Source organism: Labeo rohita, chromosome 9 (assembly GCF_022985175.1).
Source record: "Labeo rohita strain BAU-BD-2019 chromosome 9, IGBB_LRoh.1.0, whole genome shotgun sequence".
Classification (NCBI taxonomy): Eukaryota; Metazoa; Chordata; class Actinopteri; order Cypriniformes; family Cyprinidae; genus Labeo; species Labeo rohita.
Window position 1 is genome coordinate 34,265,993 of NC_066877.1, and position 23,925 is coordinate 34,289,917.

The 23,925-nt window shown below is 27.0% G+C and overlaps 1 protein-coding gene across 1 annotated transcript in view; it reads left to right on the forward strand.

Annotated features, from left to right (window-relative positions):
• LOC127171273 (bromodomain adjacent to zinc finger domain protein 2B-like) overlaps window positions 1–23,925 on the forward strand; it is a 59,269-nt gene that overhangs the window by 25,009 nt on the left and 10,335 nt on the right. The window contains exon 3 of the mRNA XM_051119821.1: window positions 22,920–23,021. Within this exon, the coding sequence (XP_050975778.1) occupies window positions 22,922–23,021 (100 nt within the window). The 5' untranslated portion in view covers window positions 22,920–22,921. The remainder of the gene's footprint in view (window positions 1–22,919; window positions 23,022–23,925) is intronic.

Sequence of the window (23,925 nt, forward strand, 5' to 3'; positions counted from 1 at the left end):
ATATATACACTTATATATACACTTATATATAAATATATTATTATGGTGCATAGAACTGAAAACAATGATTGAAATTTTTTTTTTTATCAAAGGAGCCCTAATTTCAATGCAATGTTAAATATACAATATAGTAATAAAATTGATAAACTAATATAAAAAATAAATAAATATTTATTAATAAAATATAGTTGTAAATAGATATTAAAATGCTGTAGTTAAAATGTATAGTTGCATATGATTATATTATTAGGGTACATATTATGGCGTATATAATTAAGAATAACTATTGAACTTTATATTGAATTTTATAATTTTTTTTTTTTTTTCAATTTTAATGAAATTTCAATTTTAAATGTAAGAAGAAAAATATAAAAATACAATTATTAATATAAAAAAATATTTATTAGTAAAATATTGTAATAAAAAAATATATAGTTAAATACTGTTATTTTATTATTTTACATATTATGGTGCATGTAACTGAAAATGATGATTGAACTTAATATTGAATGTGTATTTATTTTTTCAATCAAAGGTGCCCTAATTTTAATGATGTAAGAAGAAAAATATGAAAAATATATTTATAAATAAATATTAAAATGTTGTATTAAATATAGTCAATATAAAAATAAATACATATTTGTTAGTAAAATACATTTATAAATAAATGTAGTTAAATATAGTTAATGCTATTATATTATTATATTACATTTTATTGTGCATATAACTAAAAATGATTATTGAACTTAATATTGAATTTTTATTATTATTATTATTATTATTATTATTATTATTATTATTATTATTATTATTATTATTATTATTAATAATAATAATAATAATAATAATAATCAAAAGAGCCCTAATTTCAATTAAATGTTAAATGTAAGAAGAAAAAATATAATAATAAGATTAATTCATCAGTATCAAAATCAATAAATATTTATTAGTAAAATACATTTTTAAATAAATGTTAAAATGTTTAGTAAAAATATATACTTAAATACTATTATATTATTATATTACATGTTATGGTGCATATAACTGAAAATAATTATTGAACTTTATTGAATTATTCTTTTTTTTTTTAATCAAACGAGCCCTAGTTTCAATAAAATGTTAAATGTAGGAACTAAAATATATTAATAAAATGTTTTAATTAGTATAAAAAAATACATATTTATTATTAAAATATATTTATAAATAAATATTAAAATGTTGTAGTAAAAATGCATAGTTATAATTACATATTATGGTGCATATAACTGAAGAGAAAATTGATATTGCATTGAAGATGTTTACTAAAATCTATTAATAACATTATCAATTAATATAAACGAAATAAATATTTATTAATAAACAATATTAATGAATAAATATTTTAATATATTATAAATCTAGTTAAAATAATCAAGGCATGTTTTCCACACTGTTTAGTGTTTAATGAACAGGAAAACAAGATTTTTGATTTATATAATTGAAAAAATAAGAGCAAATTCATAAATTCGTTCAAAAGACCATATAGTTTTCAGACCAAAAAACAGTGTTTCACAGTGCAATAAACTCTAATCTGAAAAGATCATGGAAATTTGATACAAGCAGCTGCAGGAACTGATTTAAGTAGCATTAAGTAAATGTAAGTAGCTTCAACCTTGTTTTCTTTGCCCTGTAAAACTGACTCAAGTATCCGCTGGAAAATTCTGCCTGCTGTAGGGATATGAGTCTAAAATGGCTCCAGTAATATCCGCTCTCCTCCTTGTAGCCGCATAAACGGCACTTAGCGGGATGAGAGCGGTGCCGGCGGCGGCCCGCGGTGCTGAGAGAGCGAATATCTGTGCCGTCAGCTCTTCTCGTTGTTCGCAGAGGTGACGCCAAGGTGAAAGCAGACTTGCAGAATGGTTGGAAATCATTGATATTCTGACTCGCAGGCTCCAAATGGCTCGGTGGCAGATGGAGTCTTTGTCAGTGAAGAAAAATGGCAGCGAGGGAGTAACGGCGCCGTTTCTCCCCCCGTCAGCGAGTGAGTACGGATGACCTTCCTCGCTCGGGGGAATCCAGCTCGACTACTTGATCAATTAGCAGTCTCTCTTTGTTTACCAGGGATGTGGAAGAGGATCCGATTATGCAGTTTTAGGACAGGCGGTGATTGTGAACACTGGTCGTGTCTCTGTTTAAGAACAGAATTGATTATTTGACTTGATTGAGTTTTGTCAGTAGTGGAAGTAGATTAAATTTAAAAGACAAATATTTGGTTCTTATGTGGTTATTGAATATTCATAATATATATTATTCAGCTAGTTTTTATTTCTATTTGTAACTATATGTGTGATTAGACAGATGTTTTAGAAGTGTCTCTGATTTAAACTGTTTTAGTGATTCGATTTTAAACTGATTCGTTTATGTCATGACTCAGTGTTCACAGAAGTCGATTAGGTTAAAAAAAAAAAAAAAAAAAAAAAAAAAAAAAAAAAAATATATATATATATATATATATATATATATATATATATATATATATATATATATATATATATATATATATATATATATATAATACAAATTAATGTATATGTTTAAGAGAAATGAAAAATCTTGATAAAATAATCAAGGCATGAATTCAACATTGTTTGTCATAATGAATCCAAGAAATAGTGATATTTAGTCATTTTGTTTTATTTAAATAAAAGTTTTTCTAGTGTTATCAGTTTCAGATTTTGTTTTTATTAAAATGTATTAAAAAATGTAATAAATGTAATAAATAGATATAGATATAGATAGTTACATACTGTTGTATTATGTTGTTGCATATTTTGGTGCATAAAACGTAAATAAAATTAAATTTTCATCTTCAAAATTTCATCTTTAAAATAATCTTTATTTCCAAACTTGTTACTTAATGAACACAAAAAATGGTAATATTTACCATTTATAAATAAATAAATAAATACATATTTTGATTTACATAAACATTCTAATTTGGGGAAATTTTGAGCCATTTCAGAGCAAATTTGTAAATATTAAGACCAAATTCTAAAAGCTAACACCAACAAGTAAGTAAATATTTAAATTTTGTTTCAGTTAATCGTTTGTGCCATGACAATGTTCACAAAAGTCTCAGATTTTCTTTAAATTAAAATGTTTAATTAAAAAAAAAAATAGTTACATACTGTTGCATTATTTTATTATATTTTGGTACATAAAACTGAAAAGTTTGATTGAACCAGATTTTTTTTCTTCTTTTTTTTTCTCTTTTTAAATAGTAATATTTAATCATTTTGATTTATATAAATAATAGTTCTTTGTGTGTAATGTCTAAATGTTGTTTGATTTTTGTTTTATTAATGTGTTAAAATCTATTTAAAATAATCTTTATTTCCAAGCTGTTTGTTGCTTAATGAACACAAATTTAGAGCAAATTTATAAATATTTAATATATAGAATAAATTATTTATTTCTTTATTTTTAAATATAAATGGTAGTTCTTCTAATTTGGAAAAAAATGTGAACCACTTAAAAGCAAATTCACAAATTCTAAGATGTTTGGTCTTTTCATAAATATTAAAATCAAAATCAGCAAAGGACCAAATATATATATATACACACACACATAGTAACCTTGTGCATAATGTAATTCTGTCGCATTTAATGCATAAAGAGCAATAAATGTTGCTTTACTCTAAATCATGGAAAAAGGAGAAAATAGCTTTTATATATTGCTTTAAAAAGGGCAATAAAGTTTAAAAAAAAAAAAAAAAAAAAAAATATATATATATATATATATATACATGATTTAGAGTAAAGCAACATTTATTGCTCTTTATGCATTAAATGCGACAGAATTATATTATGCACAAGGTTACTCTCATTAAAGGCGTGTTAATCTTTAACTCACAATTAACTGCACAATTATGCCTTTTGTATTTGCATGAAAGCCAGTACGGTAAACAATGTGCTGTTGAATTTAAAAAGGAAAAAGGGAATTGTTTTGCAGCTCCTGTTTACCCTGTCTTGTTTAACAATTAGCATAATTAATGGACTAAACTATCCCGATCATTAAACAAGATTTTTAATGGATTACATTTAATGATTTAAAGGCTCCTTTATGGAGTGAAGTAATTACCCAGCATTCACTGCTCAAGCACAGAGCACGTTTTCTGCTGCTGGGTGAAGGAGAGATTAAGCATGTTGTGCATTTGAATTCATTGTATTTGCTGTGAAATTCTAATGGTGATTTTTACATCTGAACAGATGAGTTTAGTGACATGATGGTTACGTGACTGTTTCAGGTTTGTAATCATACAAATATTAGCTCTAATTCCTCTGACATCCATATTCCATGTTCAGAATGGAAAATCGATGAACAGAAACAGCCGTGCTGCGAGCTGAATAACATCTAGGCTCTGGTGTAATGTGCATGTATCGCAGGTTGATGGTTGATTTTCATTAGCGGCCTCATTGTCATGCGCGCTGTGTCTTCCTGCACCAGAATGCACATTGTGTCGTACTGCGGCTTGTCATTGTGTGAAAATTGAGTGCATTTTTTGTTGTGTTGTTCTTTGGGGGGAAAAAAGGTTCTGTTAAGCATGCACAGATTGCGGAATATTTATGATTTGATAAATTAATTTGTAATTTTTTCCCCCACAAGAACTAGACTATCATCAAAATTAAGATACTTAGTCATTGAAATGCATATATTTACATGATAGTTCTCCTACATGGTTTGTTTGAGAAAACAAATCTAGAACAATTTAAAGTTTTAAACATTTGTAGATATTAAGATATATTTGGAAGCTTATAAGACCAAAAATTGATTTATTTTTATTATTATTATTATTATTATTGTAGCTGTATTGTCCTTTTTTCCCCAAGCTAAATGATAATATATTTCTAAAATTTATTTATTTATTTATTTATTTATTTTTTTATGTTAAAGAGTAAAAAAAATGTGTATTGGTCTATATGTAATGAATGCAAAGTGCTTTTTTTTATATTTCATGAAAAAGAAAATATATATTTACATCCTTGTATATTTATAATTATGATTAGATAATAAATATATATATATATATATATATATATATATATATATGCATATAATGTATATGCATGTATATGTATATGTATGTATATGTATATGTATATATATAAAAATAAATAAATATGTGTGTATCTGTGTGTGTAAATTCTGGGGGGCGAATTTTACCATTTCAAATATGAAGATATAGAGTATCATCAAAAGACTAAAAATGTATATATTTTATTTAAAACAAACAAATAATAACAAAAAAATCAAACATTGTTTAAAAATCATCAAAAGTCCAAAAAAGCAGTTTTTTATTATATTGTCTTTTTTTTTGACATGCTACATAATTTATTGTTTGATGCTAAAGTGATGTATATTGTTCTTTATGCATTAAATGCAAAGTGCTATTTTTTATTTTTTTTTTCTTCAGGAAAAAGATCATATTAAACATGCATGGTTTGTGGTATATTTATGAGTGAATAAATGAAATGCATTTATTAACATTAGTTTAAAAATTGATCTCTTTGCGGCTGTTGGATTCATAATTTAATTGTCATACAAGCATTTGATTGCCGCTAAGAATAATCCTGTTTTCTCAATTGCTTGAGAGTGAGGCCGCAGGTGACAACAGAGCTGCAAACTAGCTGTCCAATCAGATCGCATCTTTCTGAATAAATTACTTCAGACTAGAATTGGCGATAGATGCCCTGGGAATTTTCTCTCATGTTGTTACTAGAAAATGTCTTTTGCATAATACTGTTGTGCATCTAGGGCATGAAATAGCTTACAGAGACTGTTTTTCCTGTTGATTTTACATCAACCAATAGACAAGCTGATGCTATTCATAATTTGTTTTTAAAGGGCTGTATTTTTTTACTGTGCATCTTAACGTTTGCAGTCATTTGCGTTAAAGTGGCAGTATAATGTGATGAATCCTTCACGGTGTAACAAGCACGCAGCGCTCTTGGCAGCGCTCTCTGCTCTTTAGAGATGAATGAGTGTTGGCCAAGGGCAGTGCCAGTGTGTTTGATGGTGTTGATGATTTATGATTACTTTAACAAGGCAATTTGTTCCTTAGCATTTAAACAGCAGCCGTGCATGCTTTACTGGAATACATCACTGAGCTGTTGACAGAAGATGCGCTTTGTAAAAAAGATACAAGCATTGCAATAGATGCGTTGCACCTCGTGCGCTTCAAAATTATGTTAGAGAAGGACAAAGTTGTAAAATAAACAAGTTATTTTCGAGTTATTTTCTAAGGGAATAGTTTACCCAAAAAATAAAAATGTGCAAAATGTACTCACTCTCAGGCCATCCAAGATGTAGATGAGTTTGTTTCTTCATCAGATTTGGAGAAATGTAGCATTCCATCACTTGCTTAGCAATGGATGGGTGCTGTCAGAATGAGAGTCCAAACAGCTGATAAAAACATCACAATCCATAAGTAATCCACACCAATCCAGTCCATCAATTAACATCTTGTGAAGCCAAAAGGTGTGTGTTTGTAAGAAACAAATCCACTATTAAGATGTTAACTTCAAACGATTGCTACTGGCTAGTCCATAATAACACGTCCTTCAGTGATAAAGTCGCTCTCCTGTTGTCTCACATCAAAATTCACCCACATATTTGGACTGTTTTAGCTTGTAAATGGTGCTTGATCTGTGCATATTACTCCTCTGATTCAGACGAGACCACTTTTTCACTGGTGGAAGAAAAATTAGATGGATTTTAGTCAGAAGCAATGGTTTGAAGTTAAAAATGTCTTAATGTAGGGCCCTATGAAATCCATTTTATTTATTTATTTATTTTTTCCAAAATTCAATTTTTTCCTGTTTAAATTTTTCTGTATTGTTTTTTTTTTGTTTTTTTTTTAAATTACATTTTAATAATCAAAAGCAAGTCTAATTAATTTAAATTATGAAATTTATACAATTTAACATCAATTTATTAAACGTTTAACAAAAATTACATGTTTAGGGCCCTATAAAATCTAATTATTTGAATGCATAAAAACAACTTAATTAAGTTTTTACAATATTTTAACAATATGAGTGCAAATGAGGGCATAAAATATGAATTTAAATTCTTTTAATCAAATCTAAATCAAACAAACTTAATATTTTGGCAAACGAAGTTACTATTAAAATTAAAACATGACAAATATTGTGTGATTATTTCTTAATAATATAAAGTTTTAACAATTTTAGTAATAATAATAATAATAATAATAATAATAATAATAATAATAGTAGTAGTCGTACATACATGCGTACGTTCTAAACAATAGTAATATGTCTTCAAGTTAAACCAGACTTATTTTGACGGCTTGCCGATGGATTTGTTTCTTACAAACATGCAGCTTTTGTCTTTTCAAGATGTTAATTGATGTACTGGAGTGATGTGGATTACTTGTGGATTATTGTGATGTTTTTATCAGCTGTTTGGACTCTCATTCTGACGGCACCCATTCACAGCAGAGGATCCATTGGTGAGCAAGTGATGGAATGCTACATTGCATATTTTTAGTATAAATAGCAGCAGATGTGCATCTGTTTAGCTGTCAGAGTCCTAAAGAGAGTGACGTCGATGCATTTACAACTAGTTGTTCAGTTCATGTAAACGCAGTTGTCTCTGAATCTTTCATGTGTGACTTCTGTGAGTAACTGAACTGTGTGAACAAAAAGAGGTGAAACTCTGAAGAGGAGTGACGGCCGTATTGAACTGCAGCTGCTGTGGTTTCTTATCTTTCACTGAAGATGCCAAGAAGTTTTAGAGGTTAAACTTGATTTACTTTGAACATCTGTCTGAAGCAGGTGTGAGGGGGTTGAACATTGAGTTTCACAGGGGAGTTTTCAACCTGATGAGAAAATAAATATGGGGATTTCACATGGTTTGCTGCTTGTCACTTAGGAAATGTAGTGTTTGGGGCCGTTATGGGTCATTTTACAGATTTATTGCTTGTTTAATTGGAGTTAGGTTTACCATTAAAAATTTACGCTCAACAAAAAATACATGGGTTGTTGGTGTGGCATGGCATTTTCACTCTCCCACAAGATAAAATAAGATAAAAATTAATATAATTAATATTGTCGTTATTTAAAATGCAGTAATTGGAGTATGCAGTAATATTTCTTTGTCCTACAAAGTGTTATTCTATTTATTTATTTATTTATTTATTTTTTGAGCCAAATCTCAAAATTGTTCTATGGTGAGACTGTCTCAAGCATCGTTCAACAAATTACAACTTTTATAAATTAAAAAGAAAAGCACAAGTGTCTATTTTAGTAAATGGAAATCTTTTTTATCCATGTATTTCTGAATGCGTAGGAACCATGTCCTCTGATGTAACACTATATCCTGATTTATAAATTCGCCAATTCCAGAAAAAACGTTTGATGTCGTCAATTTTTGTCTCAGAATTGTTCAAATATTGAACTTTTTTGGAACCTCTAACAGAAGTGTTATGTTTTGTTGTCCTTTGGTGTGACAACCCTAAATTATATATATATTTTTTTAATTAAAAACTGCATGTTAAACTACATAATCATGGAAAATTATGCAAATGTGTCTTGCTAACCACTAATGACAGGTTTGCTTGGAATAGCAAGGTCATTAATTGACAGAAAAAGGCTGAAACGTCCTTTGGTGTGACAGAAAATGTCCTTTGGTGTGTCACACCAGAGGGCAAAGTGTCTTTAAGAAGCATTTTAAATAAATAAGATTTGTTTAACTTTTTATTATTTTTTGATAACTGATAAAACATTGTTCTTAAATGCAATAAAATGCAATAAATGCTATAGAAGTGTTTCAGTAATATACTGATTGACTGTGAGACTGAATTTTGTTAATGTAAATTTTGTTTTGTTTAAAAAACATGTTGATATTGTTTGTGTCAAACTTAAACTTTCTTTCTCCTTTGACATGTTCAAAAGTAAATAGAAATACTTTAAGAGCTACCATTTCTGTCCTTTAGTGTGACGTAATGTCCTATGGTGTGACACACATAAAAGAACCACAGATTTTTTTTGTTTGTTTGTTTTTTTTTATCTCAAAATATCTTAAAAAAACAAACCAAAAAAAAAAACAGCTGAGTATTGCAATAGGGGAGACACAAATATCACTCAACTTAAAATTATATAATTTTCAGTAGTTTTGAACGGATAACAGCAAAGTTGTCTTGAAATTGCCCAACAAGTCACGAGAAAAAAATTGTTAGTTATGATTTCATATTAAAGAAAGAACACTATATGAAAATAAGTGTCTAACAATGACGATAAATTTCTCTCATGTTATTATTTTTTATTTTTTCGTCACATCATAGGGCAAATTTGTGGTACAGTTCAGTTAAAAAAAAAAAAAAAAAAACGAATGAATGAATTAACTCTATATTTTCTCAAAGATCAGACTTTACACTACATAAATATATGCATTTCTTCTTCTTCTTAAAAAAAAAGTATTTTACAGAAAAATCTATCTTTACTGCCTATTTGTCAAATACCCACATTAAATAAATAAAAAAAATGAATAAATAAAAAATATAAAAATATATAAATAAATAATATAAATATAAATATAAATATAAATATAAATAAATTACTAAAACTAAATTTAAAGTGGAAAGCTAAAATCTAAAAATGAAATCTGGAATAACACAGTCAGTAAAACATTGTTTTCAGCTCAAACCATGTTTATTGTAATATTTAATGTTGTCTGGGTTGTATTTTCTTGGACGTTGTGTAATTTTGTTGATGCTTTTCACACATCCTGTTTAAATTTGACCAGCATCTATAGTGACAAGTAATTTTTCTGTCTTGGGTATGCATTTTATTATATGATTTTGCACTATTATTATTATTATTATTATTATTTTGCCCTAGACTGTCAGAACAGCCCACCACAGAACTACTAGACTAAATGATACTGAAGTATTAGATTGCGGAGTCTTTGCAAAAGCCTTTGTGAGCTGTTTTCACATAGTCAAAGCCCAAATTACTCTTTGAAAAGAGCAAATAACCAGCAACGTTATAATTTTATTGTCAGAGGAGTGTGCTTTATTTTCTGTGGTTTATTGTTGCAATAAGCAAATGAATTTTTCAATTTGTGACATTATGAAAGACGGCCTCTGTGATTGTTAAAGCAATAGTACACTATTAAATATTCATGCTTTTTTCAGTAAAGTAGCATTTTGAAACAGCTAAAGGCAGATTTTGGACAAACGTGAAAACAGCATGCTTATGAGCAAATAAGACCAGTCCTTTCATTTCATGGAACCTGAATATAAATGACTTTCTTCACGTTTATGTGTGAACACTATATGTTTTCTCACCCTATGTGTCATTTAAATTGAATTTCTCTATGGATATGGAAAGAAAAGCTGCTTTTTTATCTCTAGTCTAATAAGATCTGTCTGCTTTTCAACCAGAGACTGTCTGTTGAGCTTGGACTTGTTCCATAACCAATTAGAGACATGTTGAATATTAACACCAATCACAGTTTGGAATATTTATTGGATTGAAGATGTGTCTGCTGGAGTTACGGTTGCAGTAATTGCAGACACATGTACGGTACACTAGAGCAGCTCGAGTGAATTCTACACAACATACAGTCCATTTGTAATCCATTTGCAATCATTTTAATGGGAGAAAAGGGGCTGTTTTTATGTACTCGCGGGAAATTGTACCATTGTGGTTGTTTTTGCATGTGACTGTTTTCATCAGAACTAATTTCCGCAGATCAACCTCATATTCTTCTGGGATTTGAATCTGTTGCAGTGTAAATTAAAACCGTCTTCATGAGGTTTTGAGCTTTATTGGCAACACAAAATCAGTGCAATAAAGACATTTAAGTCAAGACTCACACAGGATGCTAGAATTCAGAGATAATTTTGAAAGTAAAAAACATATTTTAACTTTAGATTTTTAAAGCTTTGGCCCCAAGAATAAAATAAAATTAAATTAAATTAAGAGAGATAAGAGAAATTAGATTTGAGCCTGTTGATATGTAAATATTTATTTAAATATATTTCACAAATATTTAAATAGTTTCATAATAATTTCATTGTATATGATTTTATTTGTTTGAAAATGTTTAATAATTATTTGATTTATGCCCTATGCTTATTTAATTATTATATTTTTATTGTATATTTTTATTGTATATTTGTCTGTCTGCATAAGTCTTGACCCAAAAATAAAATCAATAATTTGACTGTTTTATAATTTTGATAATGTTAGTCAGTTACATTTTAGCCATTTGTAAATGTGTGTATATATATATATATATATATATATATATATATATATATATATATATATATATATTTTATATATTTCATAAATATTTTAATATATTTTAATTATGATTTTATATGATCAAAAATGTAAAGAAAAAATGAATAATAAATAATAATAATTCTTTCATATTTAATTTATTCTTTATTATGTGTTTATTTAAATTAAATTTGTGATATGTGATACATTTTATTATATATTAGAATGGTGTGCAAAATTGCATTCAATAATTAGAAAAATAAATTTAAAAATTAAAAACATTATCTCTGCCCTAGAATCTATTTATCTGTCTACATAGTAAGCACTGACAAAAAATAAAAACTATAATTTTTATTATTTTTTGATAATTTTTTGATATTTAGTCAGTGACATTTTAGCCTATCCATTTGTAAATATATATATACATTTATTTTTTAAATTTATTTCAATATATTTTATAGATATTGTAATGTAATTTAATTATGTGATTTTTTTTTTTTTTTTTTTTTTTTTTTTTAATATGATCAAAAATGTTAATTATTTATTAATAATAATAATAATAATAATTATAATTATTATTATAATTATAATAATATAGTAATAATATTTCTTTGTTCATATTTAATTTATTTTTTATTATGTGTTTATTTAAATGAAATGTATGTATATGTAAATGTATATTTTATTATATATGGGAATGGTGTGCAAAATTGCATTAAATAATTATGAAAATAAATACAAAAATAAATACGAAAAAACATTTTCTTTCTCCTAGAACCCATTTCTTTAGCCTATCCATTTGTAAATATATATTTATTTTTCAATATATTTCATAGATATTTTAATTTTTTAATATATTATATTTTAATGATATGATATCATATGATCAAAAATGTTCAATAATAATAATAATATTTCTTTATTCAAGTTTTATTTATTTTCTATTATATGTTTATTTAAATTAAAATATACCACATATGTATAAATTTATTATATATGAGAATGGTGTGCAAAATTACATTAAATAATTATACAAATAAATGTAAAAAAAATTAAAAACGTTTTCTCTGCCCTAGAACCTATTTATCTGTCTGCATAATAAACCTTTATTTGATTTGTGTGGATTTTAGGCTGTTAAATTTGAGCCTTTTTCATATGCAAGTGATGCAAATTGATCTTTTCTTGATAGCAAATGTTAAAATGAATTATGAAACCTCTAACGCATTTTATTAATCTTAATGTTAATGTTCATTCATGTTAACTAGTTAATGAAACGTATTTTATTAATGTAAAGTGTGGCAGTTATTGATTTTAAAAATGGTTGAATTTAATAACAAATAGTATTTTACCAGAGTTGCCCGCCTTGGGTTAATTCACAAGTCATTTTGATTTAGCGTTTTATATTTGACCCTATTTTTTTCTCTAAGGGGTTACTCAACATGTTTGGCCTCCACATTTCTATGAATGTATTAATGTAAACATGACGGTTTTCTTGCTGAATCGAGAGCTGTTCTGTATCACTCTGTTCTCTCCTTTTCTCTCTCCCTCAGTGATTCGCTCCAGTACTCACAATAACTCAATAACTCATTTCAGCAGTCGTCCACATAAAACACGCATCCATTTTTCATCCGAGTCCTTGGTGAGAGCCGAGGCAGAAAATTCCTTTAGATTCGCTCTATGCGTACCTTATTCCTAAACTACTGAATGAAGTAAATGACAAGTTTTAATAGAAATGAATTAATTAATTGATTTTATACTTCTGTCTGTGAAATAAACATGTGAAAAATGTCCTGTTGGAGGCAGGAGGGATGATTATAACATAAATATTGTAAAATTTGTATAATTCTTGAATTAAATATGATTTTATATAATTACAAATATTATTTTTATTATTATTATTTTTGATGATAATATTTCTTTATTTATATTTAATTTATTATGTATAATATTATTATATAAGAAAAGAAAATGTTTAAAATTTATGTGCGAATAATAGCATTACATAAAATAAAATAAAAAAAATGCATTAAATACAAAAATAGTAATTATAATTCAATTTATGTTAATTCTATTATTATTATTATTATTATTAATTTTGTTATATATTTTATTTGTATATAGAAATGTTTAAAATAGCATTACATAAAATAAAAAAACTGAATTAAATACAAAAATACAAAAAACAAGTAATTAAATGCATGTTAATTCTACTATTATTGATTATTATTTATATTAATTATATATTATATATTTTGTTATATGTTAAAATGTTTAAAATGTATTAGTGTGCAACATAGCATTACATAAAATAAAAATAAAAAATAAATTAAATACAAAAATAATAAGTAAATAAATGCATGTTAATTCTATTATTATTATTAGTAGTATTTATATTAATTTTATGATATATTTTATTATATATGAAAATGTTTAAAATGTATTTATGCAAAATAACATTACATAAAATAAAAATAAAAACTAAATTAAATGCAAAATAATAATTATAAGTAATTAAATGCATATTAATTCTATTATTATTATAATTATTTTATTGTATGAAAATGTTTAAAATTTGAGTGTGCAAAATAGCACTAAATAAAATCAAATTTAAAAATAAAAACTAAATTGTAATTATAAGTTTTTATTACTTTAATAATTACTTATAATTACTTATAATCACTATAAGCAGTTATTAAAAATGTAATTATAAGTAGTTAAATGCATGTTAATTCTATTAATATTACTATTAATATATAAAATTGAATAATATATATTTTACATTACACAATTTAGGTGTGCAAAATATCATTACATAAAAGAAAAATAAAAAAATAATAAATGAAATACAAAAATAATAATTATAAGTAATTAAATGCATGTTCATTCTATTGTTGTTATTATTATTATTATTATTATTGTTGTTAATAATAATAATAATAATAAAATAATAATTTTATTATATATTTAAATTAAAACATAACATAAAAACTAACTTAAATACCTAAATAATAATAAGTAATTAAATGCATGTAAATTCCATTATTATTATTATTATTATTATTATTATCATTATTATACATTTTATTATATATGAAAATGTGTACAATTTCTGAATGTGTAAAATAGCATTACATAAAATAAAATTACAAAATAAAAAATTAAATACAAAAATAATTGAGTTAAATTAAATGCATGTTAATTTTGTTATTATTATTATTATTATTATTATTATTATGTAACTTGCTTAATAAAATAATTGGTGAGAAATGGATATAATAATGTTTAACCCATACACACTAATGCAAACATGTCACAAGCATATAAACTCCTCCACCAATGTTGAGAGACCTTCAAGTCAGACTGCTGTTCACCTTGATCTCGACTTATTTTGGTTTCTGTCTCTGACAGTCCCAAAGAAACAGCACACAGTTATATTGACCTTTTTGCCCTCTTTTCTATAAATAGCAGGCCTGCATTGTTTGTTTGGTCATCGCTGACATCTGAAGTGTCATTCATCCCAACAGCCCGCTAACGTTCTCGGGCTTAAGGTGCTATTAGGGTCAGGACCTGATTGGATGCACAGAAAACACTGAAAAAATAACTGGAAATGTGTGTCCAACTTTGTTCCTCAATACTGCTTGATGGAGAAGATGTATTTTCCCTCTCTGACAATGTTAACAAAGCAAAGTCTTACAAACGCATCATTTGCATAATTTAAACTTCAATCACAAAAGCAAATAGTCAACAGGCGCATTTCACGAAAACAACAGAAAGCGACTTCCTGTGCAGCAGGAGTGATTTGCATGCAAACAGGTGGAATATAAATGACAGGCAATCAGAGACAGGAAAACAGAGTTCGAAATGAAGCAGAGGAAAGGTGCAAAAGAGCAGAATGATGCCATCTTCACTGGCCATCTCTAAGCACACTCAATGAGTGAGAAGGAGAGAAGGCTGATGATGAGTTAAAGAGTAAAAATTTATATTTCAATATGCTTCCAAATTTTGATGATATTCAGCATATAATTTATATTTTTGCATTTGCTTTCAAAAATATAAAAGGGTAGCAAATATGTACTTTCTATCAATAGAAAAACAGCTGCTGTTTACTGCAAAATCAGCAATTGTTAGAAAAAATAATTATATATTTAAAAATAAATATGTATACATATATGCAGCAAATACAGTAGGTATGCGCATATATTCATACAGTGACAGCTTACAGCTTTTTACTAAATTAAACCTAAAGGAACATTAAAAAAAAAAAATAAAAAAGTATGCATTTAATATTTTGTTTTACTACATTTATTTTAATAATTGCTTTTATTTGATGTAGAACTTCTAAACATTTAAGCATGTAAAATCACATATTTAAAATATTGATAAAATGCATATTTTAACATACTTTAAATGTAAAAAAAAAACAGAACAAAACGTTTATATTATTTTTTAAAACATATGCTTTTAAAAAATAATATAAAATGTATGTGTGTGTGTGTTTTTTGTATTTTTAATAATGGCAAAACAGCTATTGGTTTTACAAAGTAATAAAGAAAGTGACCACTTTTTACTAAATTAACACTGGTGGGAAATAAGAAAGAACTTATTGTTGATTGATTGCACAATTATTGTATGATTTTTATATTTTTTTTATTGGTCCCTTTAAGTACTTTTTAATTAGTTTAAATGATTTTTAAGTGTTTCATTTGTTATTTTTGATGATTTAATTCAAAATAAATATTATTATTAATTAAACAGTTTGTGTCTGTTTTAGTTATTTTAAAAATATATGTATTTATTTATTTAGATATTTATTTATATTTTATACACACACACACACACACACATATATATATATATATATATATATATATATATATATATATATATATATATATATATATATATATATATATATATATATATATATATATATGTATATATATGTATATATATATGTATATATATATATATATGTATATATATATATATATATATATATATATATATATATATATATATATATATATATATATATATATATATATATATATATATATATATATATATATATATATATATATATATATATGTATATATATATGTATATATATATATATATATATATATGTATATGTATATATATGTATATATATATATATATATGTATATATATGTATATATATATATATATATGTATATATATATATATATATATATATATATATATATATATATATGTATATGTATATATGTATGTTTGTTTGTTTAAGTATTTGCCTATACATACACTACCAGTCAAAAGTTTTTGAACAGTAAGATTTTTAATGTTTTTTAAAGAAGTCTCTTCTGCTCACCAAGCCTGAATTTATTTGATCTAAAGTAGAGCAAAAACAGTAAAATGTTGAAATATTTTTATAATTTAAAATAACTGTTTTCTATTTGAATGTATTTTAAAATGTAATTTATTCCTGTGATGTCAAAGCTGAATTATTAGCATTATTATTCCAGTCACATAATCCATACATCTGAATTACATACGTCTGAAAAAAAAACTTTTTCCTAACAGTGCCTTTCTTACTTTTTTGTCTTTCTTTCCGTCTGCTTTTTCAAAACACAATCAGAAATGTAATGAATCTTGTTAAAGCAGTCTTCTGCTTGATTGAACATCGATCCATTGCCTATTTAATGCTTTCATGGGCTTCAGTTTTCAATTTGACATAAATGCCTGTAATTTAGACTAATTACTCTAATGATCTTTAGGAAAAGGCCTTAATCTCACAAAAGACATGCTAATATCCAGCATGCAGTAATTTCCCATCCACTGAATTCAGCAGAGGCCGAGTTGAGCTGCATTCTCCAACATTTTCTTGCTTTTGATTAAAAATAAATTGGATGTTTGCGTTCGTGTTTCATGACCCTAATTTGGATCTTCATATTGGCTTATCAGACACATTTGATGGTGTGATGTCACCAGAGGCAGAAAAGCAGCCGCAGGAATGATTTGAGCGGTTGTAAACAAGCGTTTGTGTAATCAGGTGTAATAACCCTGGAGTAATTGTGTCTCACAAGTGTTATCTGCAATTTTCTCTTTCTGGATGAGTCTTATGAAAACGTCTCTAGGTCATGTTTCGCCTTAGCGTCAATACAGAGAAAATAAGTCTCACAAAGAAAATTAGTTTTAGGACTGTTCTATGACAATTAAGCATGATTTTAAAGCCTTATACCCAACAATTTTTTTTTTTTGATAATTTTCTGGTTGGTGTCCGTTATGATTATACTGAATTAACTAAAAATACTGTATGAGATCCCTTTGTAGAATACATTAAGAGCAGTACAGCAAAAATGAACAAAAAAGTCATTTCTATCTTTAAATTTAAAGATATACATTTATATAAATATATTTTACAACGTATATATAGATATATTTTACACTATATAATGATAGATAGATAGATGGATGGATGGATGGATGGATATCCACACTTATATAGTCTTACATAAACTGAATAATATATAATAATTGTTATAAATCAAAATTATTGTATAAAATGAATGAATTTCATATTATATAAATTATTTTTTTTTATGATTTATTTGATTGTTTTATATTAATTATAAATATATACATATAATATAAATATATTATAAATAAGTTATATTATAATAATTAGTCAATTTGTTAAATAATGATAACAATTACTAATTTTTTATAATTATTGTTATATTAATATTAATTTAATAAATGGTGTTTTTGTGGAATTTTACCAAATAAATGGATTTATTTAATCATTTATCATTATTTAATTATTAATTCAGTTAATTATAACTATTATAAATAGTAATCGAATTCTTAACTTCATCATCATTATCAATGTATTATTAATATTATTATTATTATTATTATTATTATTATTATTATTATTATTATTTAATAATAATTTATTTAATATTATTTAATAAAAAATTAATTATTAATTAAATTAATTTAATAATTAGGTAATTAATTTATTATAATCTGGTACATTTAATTATTGCTTTATTGAATTCATTAATTTATGGTGTTTTTGTGGAATTTTACCAAATAAATGGATTTATATGATAAATATTATGAATATTAATAATTATGTATATTATTTATTAATCATATTCATAATATCATTCTCTTATATTTTTATTATTATTATGTTGTTGTTTTGTTGTTAATATTGTTTATGATCATAAATATTAGAATTATAAATTATTAATGATGTATAATTGTTGTAATAATACATAATAGTTCATAATAACTAATAATAATAATAATAATAATAATAATAATAATAATAATAATAATAATAATAATAGTATTAAATGAAATTCTCAAATCATTTGGGGCATTTGCATAAACTTAGCCTCTATGTTAAGACAATGTCTTAAGAACTAGTCTGACTAACTAGCAGACAGTTAGTCTTATTTTCAACTTACAATTTTATGTAACTGAATTGAAAAAATATCTTAAAGTCTTAAGACTAGTCTTTACCTTTTTTGCAACCAGCCCGTGTATCTGGTTTTAATTTGATGTTTTCCCCAGACTTTCTTGTGAGTTGCAGTGGTTTAGCTCTACAGCTGAGTTGGTTCTCCAAACACGCTATGTTATTTGTTCTCTTTACTTCCTGTTTTCCTCAAGCTTGTTGTAAAAGCCTGCAGTATGTGTCAGAGATGTGTGAGCTTAAAGAGCGCGGCCTAACCCCGGCTATCAGAGTCACTGCTCTTCTTTATTCCGTCTCCTCTGATCTGTCTGTGTGACCCGACCGGCCGCAGACGCTGATGAGCTGTGCTTTGATCCTGCAGTGAGATGTGATCAAGAATAGAGAAAACCCTCTTTTAACGTGTTTGTTGTCGAGTCTCTTTACAGGTTCAGGGTGTTTCTGATGCTCTGTGTTTGTGATCATGCCTGGTTGTTTTGTTGTAGAAGAGTGTGTGATGCTTATGGAAGGTATGAAGGGTGTTTGTCAGGAAACTGAAATCATAATAATGATAAATATTTTTTTTAAAGTAATTATAATGATTTATTGTTAGAATTTAGTGATTTGTGATAATAATAATAATAATATATTCTTGTTATTAATCATGCTTAATATTATTGTTTATACTTATAAATATGAATAATTATAAATATCTATAATTATTACGAAGGTAACACTTTAGGTAACACATTTGTAATTATGCAGTATGCATTTATGAAAATAAAGTCAAAATGCAAAAATAAAAATATAGCTGCAAGCAGCGATTTGCGGTGTTCAAGTGCTTTAAGGGATTTAAGCACATGTGCAAAAAAACATTATTTTGTAGCAAGGCTTTTTTGCATATACAGGTAATGTACCATAGAAATTATGACTTATAGCACCAGCTGTGGATCTAATTTCCCAGAATCACCTGTTGCATGTGCTCACCAGGTTTCGTGAAGTTTTGAGTTTTCCTCTAAGCTTTATAGGATTTTGGGTAAATTCATTCAGACCCCTTTTCTAAACGGCTCCGTTACAGCTTCACAAAAGGTAAATTTTTTGATAATTATTGACCAAGAGAGTCCAGAGAACTGTACTGCTGTGTTTTTACCAGAGGCCATGTTTTTTGAGATATGCAAATGTCCTTCTAGACACTTGTGGCATTTTGGACCAAGACCATGCACACCAATTGTCATGTTGATAGGACAAATGGTTACGCAGTTATAGCCATTTTTATGTTTTATGTTCCCTCTTATAGCGCAACCAAGTGGCCAGGCTCCACGATTTTTTTTGTCTTGCAACCTCAGATTGAGCTCTTACATAAGTGTTCTGAGTTTGCCGGAGATATCTCTTTCATTCAGGAGTTATAGGCATTTTACTAAAAGTGGCCCTGCCCCTTTTGAATGCTTTGGTGTCCCTTTGTGACGGTGAGGAGAAAGTTCTACTTTTTTTTTTTTATAATTATTGATATTTCGCTCTCCAGGGAATCTTTCTGCATTAGGGTTGGGTATCGAGAACCGGTTCCAAATTTCAAAGAACCAGGTATTCGATAAGACACATGCATTTTGGTTCCACTTAACAGTTCCTGCGTTCGCATTTTAACGTAATTTTGAAGTTTAAAATCAAACAATTTAAGCACAGGAAGGGAAAGAAGTTGCTCTGGATCTGACTTCTTTCACATTTACTGCCCAATATGCACAAAAATACATCAGTATATCATCATAAACAGCCGTTTTTAGTCGAAAGTGAAAGTAAACAGTCGAGAAAGAATCAGAATCTAAATCGGAATCGATAAAATTCAAACGATATCCAGCCCTATTCTGTACTACGTGCTTGAACCCCTAAAAACAAAAATCTTAAAGTGGTCATCGGATGCCCATTTTCCACAAGTTGATATGATTCTTTAGGGTCTTAATGAAAAGTCTATAATATACTTTGGTTAAAAATTCTTAGTGGTAGTATAAAACAACACCCTTTTTACCTTGTCAAAATCAGCTCTGCAAAAATCATCCCGTTCTGGTCGAGGCTGCTTTAAATGCAAATGAGCTCTGCTGACCCCGCCCCTTTCTTCTCTCCGCGGAGTGACGAGCCTGTTTACTTTAGCCGCATTTAGCTGCATTTTGCCGCTAAACTTGCTAACTAGCACATTATTATGAAAGGCGATCGCAAAGATTCATAAAAAAAATACCTTATACTCACTTCTGCTGTAAGTGAAGCTGGATCACGAATGATTTGCATGAACATAGATGCATTTATGTAGATCGGGAGACGCATTCCCTTCACAAACAAACTTAATCCACTGCATCTTCAGCGGCTCAGATGTCGGGAGTAAATGACCACCACTACGATCATTACTACATCCAGCAACACAACACCTCAATCGCTCAATTCCTGTCTAACTTGCATCCCTGCTCCGGCATCAAAACATGGAGGTCAGACTGTGACAGCTGATCTGAGGTCACATCACCATCCGATGATCCCTTTAAAATAGTGTTCATTTTCATTGCACAACAGATTTTCTTTCGTTTGATTTTGGGGTGAAATATGAACATGTTTTTGTCTGGTTTTGGCTGAGTTCATCCAGTGGCATTTCAGTGATCTGTGACATTTTGAGCTGTGTAACATTTTCACATCAACTCGTAAAATCAGACGCTTGTTAACAAACACAAGCAGCTGGCAGTCACTCAATACACACATTTGCTCTGGATGTTTTCTCTTCCGTCACTTCAACTCTATTATGTGCTATTCTTCTCTAGCAGCATGTGCTTCTTCAACTGCATGTCAATATCAATTAATTCAGCAGTTCCTGCTCATTAAAGCTGTCGTCAATTTAAACGGACCGGACATTTCTCCATAGTTCTTTTTAAGATGCCATCTTATTGTCTGTCGTCTAAAATTGTATTATTACTAAACCCACTGTGTGGTTTTAAAACTTTAAAGCGGTTATAATCTGGGTATATTTTTTGCACCTGTTTGCTCTCATGTGCAGTGTGTTCAGTTTTCAGTTGAATAAAGGATTAGATGTAATTTGTCTCAGAAGAAAATCATGTTTGAGATTTCACAGAGGAAGAAAAACTATTATGTAAAATACGACTGCTTTTAAATATGCATGCAAATTTCATTAGGTTGTTTAGATGGAGTTCTTTTTATTTGTGCGTGTCAGCGCCGCCCTCAGAAGCCCTGGATCACTTTTCCTTTGCAGTCTGTGAAAAATCACAAATTATTTTGCTTGTCAGTCGGTGTGATTTGCTGTGATGCAGATGCACCCTAAGCGATAATGATGCTGACATTTGCATTCTGTAGTGCCCTGCTACTTAAACACTTACTGTGTATGTGTTTGTGTGTGTGTTTTTATGCTTTTTTTTTTTTTTTTTTTTTTTTTTTTTAAATCTCTCACCCTCAATTACAGAAAAGTATTAAAGAAGCTATCATAAATGATTTTATGGCTATAGCACTGAAGAAAAATCTGTAGTATTTATTTATTTATTTATTTATTTATTTATTTATTTATTTATTTATTTAATGTGTAAAAATGTTTAAAATTGAAATCAGATATCTTTTTTTTAAACATTATTGTTACAATGTCTTATAACCACTATGCAAAATAAATGTTAAATTCTTAAACAAAAACCATCATGATGTATAAATATTTGAAAATGAAATCACATCTTTGTTTTAGTTAGGTGTTTTATGACAGTTAAGTATGTTTTAATTTCAGAAGCAATAAATAGTATATTATTTAAATTTAAATTTTATTTAATTTTAAATAATGGAATAGTGTAAAAAAAAAGAGTTATATTTAAAATGTTTTATTTTGATTTAATTAATTATGTAATTATTTAATTAATTATTAATTTAACTAATTATTAATTAATTATTATTAATTATTTCAGAACAAATTGGTACATTTAATTGTTGCTTTATTGAATTCATTATTTAATTATTTCATTTATATTACTTGGTCATCCATATTATAAATATTAGTAATTATATGTATTATTATTGTTTTATTTTCTCACTGATAGTCATTTGAATGATTAGTGGTTGATTAGATTAGGCTTGGACAGATGATATTTGTGTGATTCTGGTGATTGTACTGATTATTGCTTGTGTTTTTTTTGTTTGTTTTTTTTTTGTCAGATATGGAGTCAGCGGAGAGGCTGGTGACCCCGACCTCCAGTCAGACCTCCATCAGAGCTGCAGCAAACCCAGAAACCTCACCGACAACGCACAGCAAAAGCGGTAAGAAAACACACAGCCATATCAAACACAGAGTTCAGTCATAAAAGTGAAAAAAATATAGTGCAATTTGGCATCAAAATAAAACTTGAATAAATGCACTGTGACAGAAATGCTTTTGCATTGTTCAGTGGAATGTACTTAAAAAAAAAAAAATACAAATAATAATAAAATTCTTAAACTTTTTAAATATGAAATTGTATTAAAATATTAATTAATTTGTTAGTTTTATGCCTTCATTTAATTATCTCCAATAATAAATTTGTATTTAATCATAAATCCAGAAAAAAATTAAACAGACAAGAATTTCAGTAAATAAATAAATAAATACATAAGGAATTTTAGAACAATTTTAAAAGATTTCGTAAAAAATTATAATTTGGGAAAAAATAAAGAGCTACTTTGTTATTAAACACCAACATGAGGCTTCTTGTTCTGGTTTAGCTTGTATTAAATGATCACCAATCAGTGTCCTTTTTCTAAACACTTTATATGCTGCCGGGTGAACATCTATTGTTGATGCAGATGCTGTCAGATTAGCCTGAACACAAAATAATATGCAAATTTATAAATTGTGATTTGTGCATGTGTTTTTGCTGTCTCCTTGTCTCTTTGTTCTCTCTCATGATAAGAAATGCCAAGAGAGAATCTGTTGTTGTTTTTTTTTCATGCAATTACTAGAGCTTTTCTCTCTCACTGATGAATAATGTATTTGAATTGCTCTTTTCACACACACAAAAACAATCATAAACAAAGATATTTTGCCTCTGATAACCTGTTTTGATCAGAGTAATGAATTTAAAGCAAAAGTCATGTGTATATGTATGATTATGTTCACAAAAGTAAATTTCACTTATATTACACAATAAATCCAGTCTTGCAAAGTTTATATTTTTTAGCAATTTTT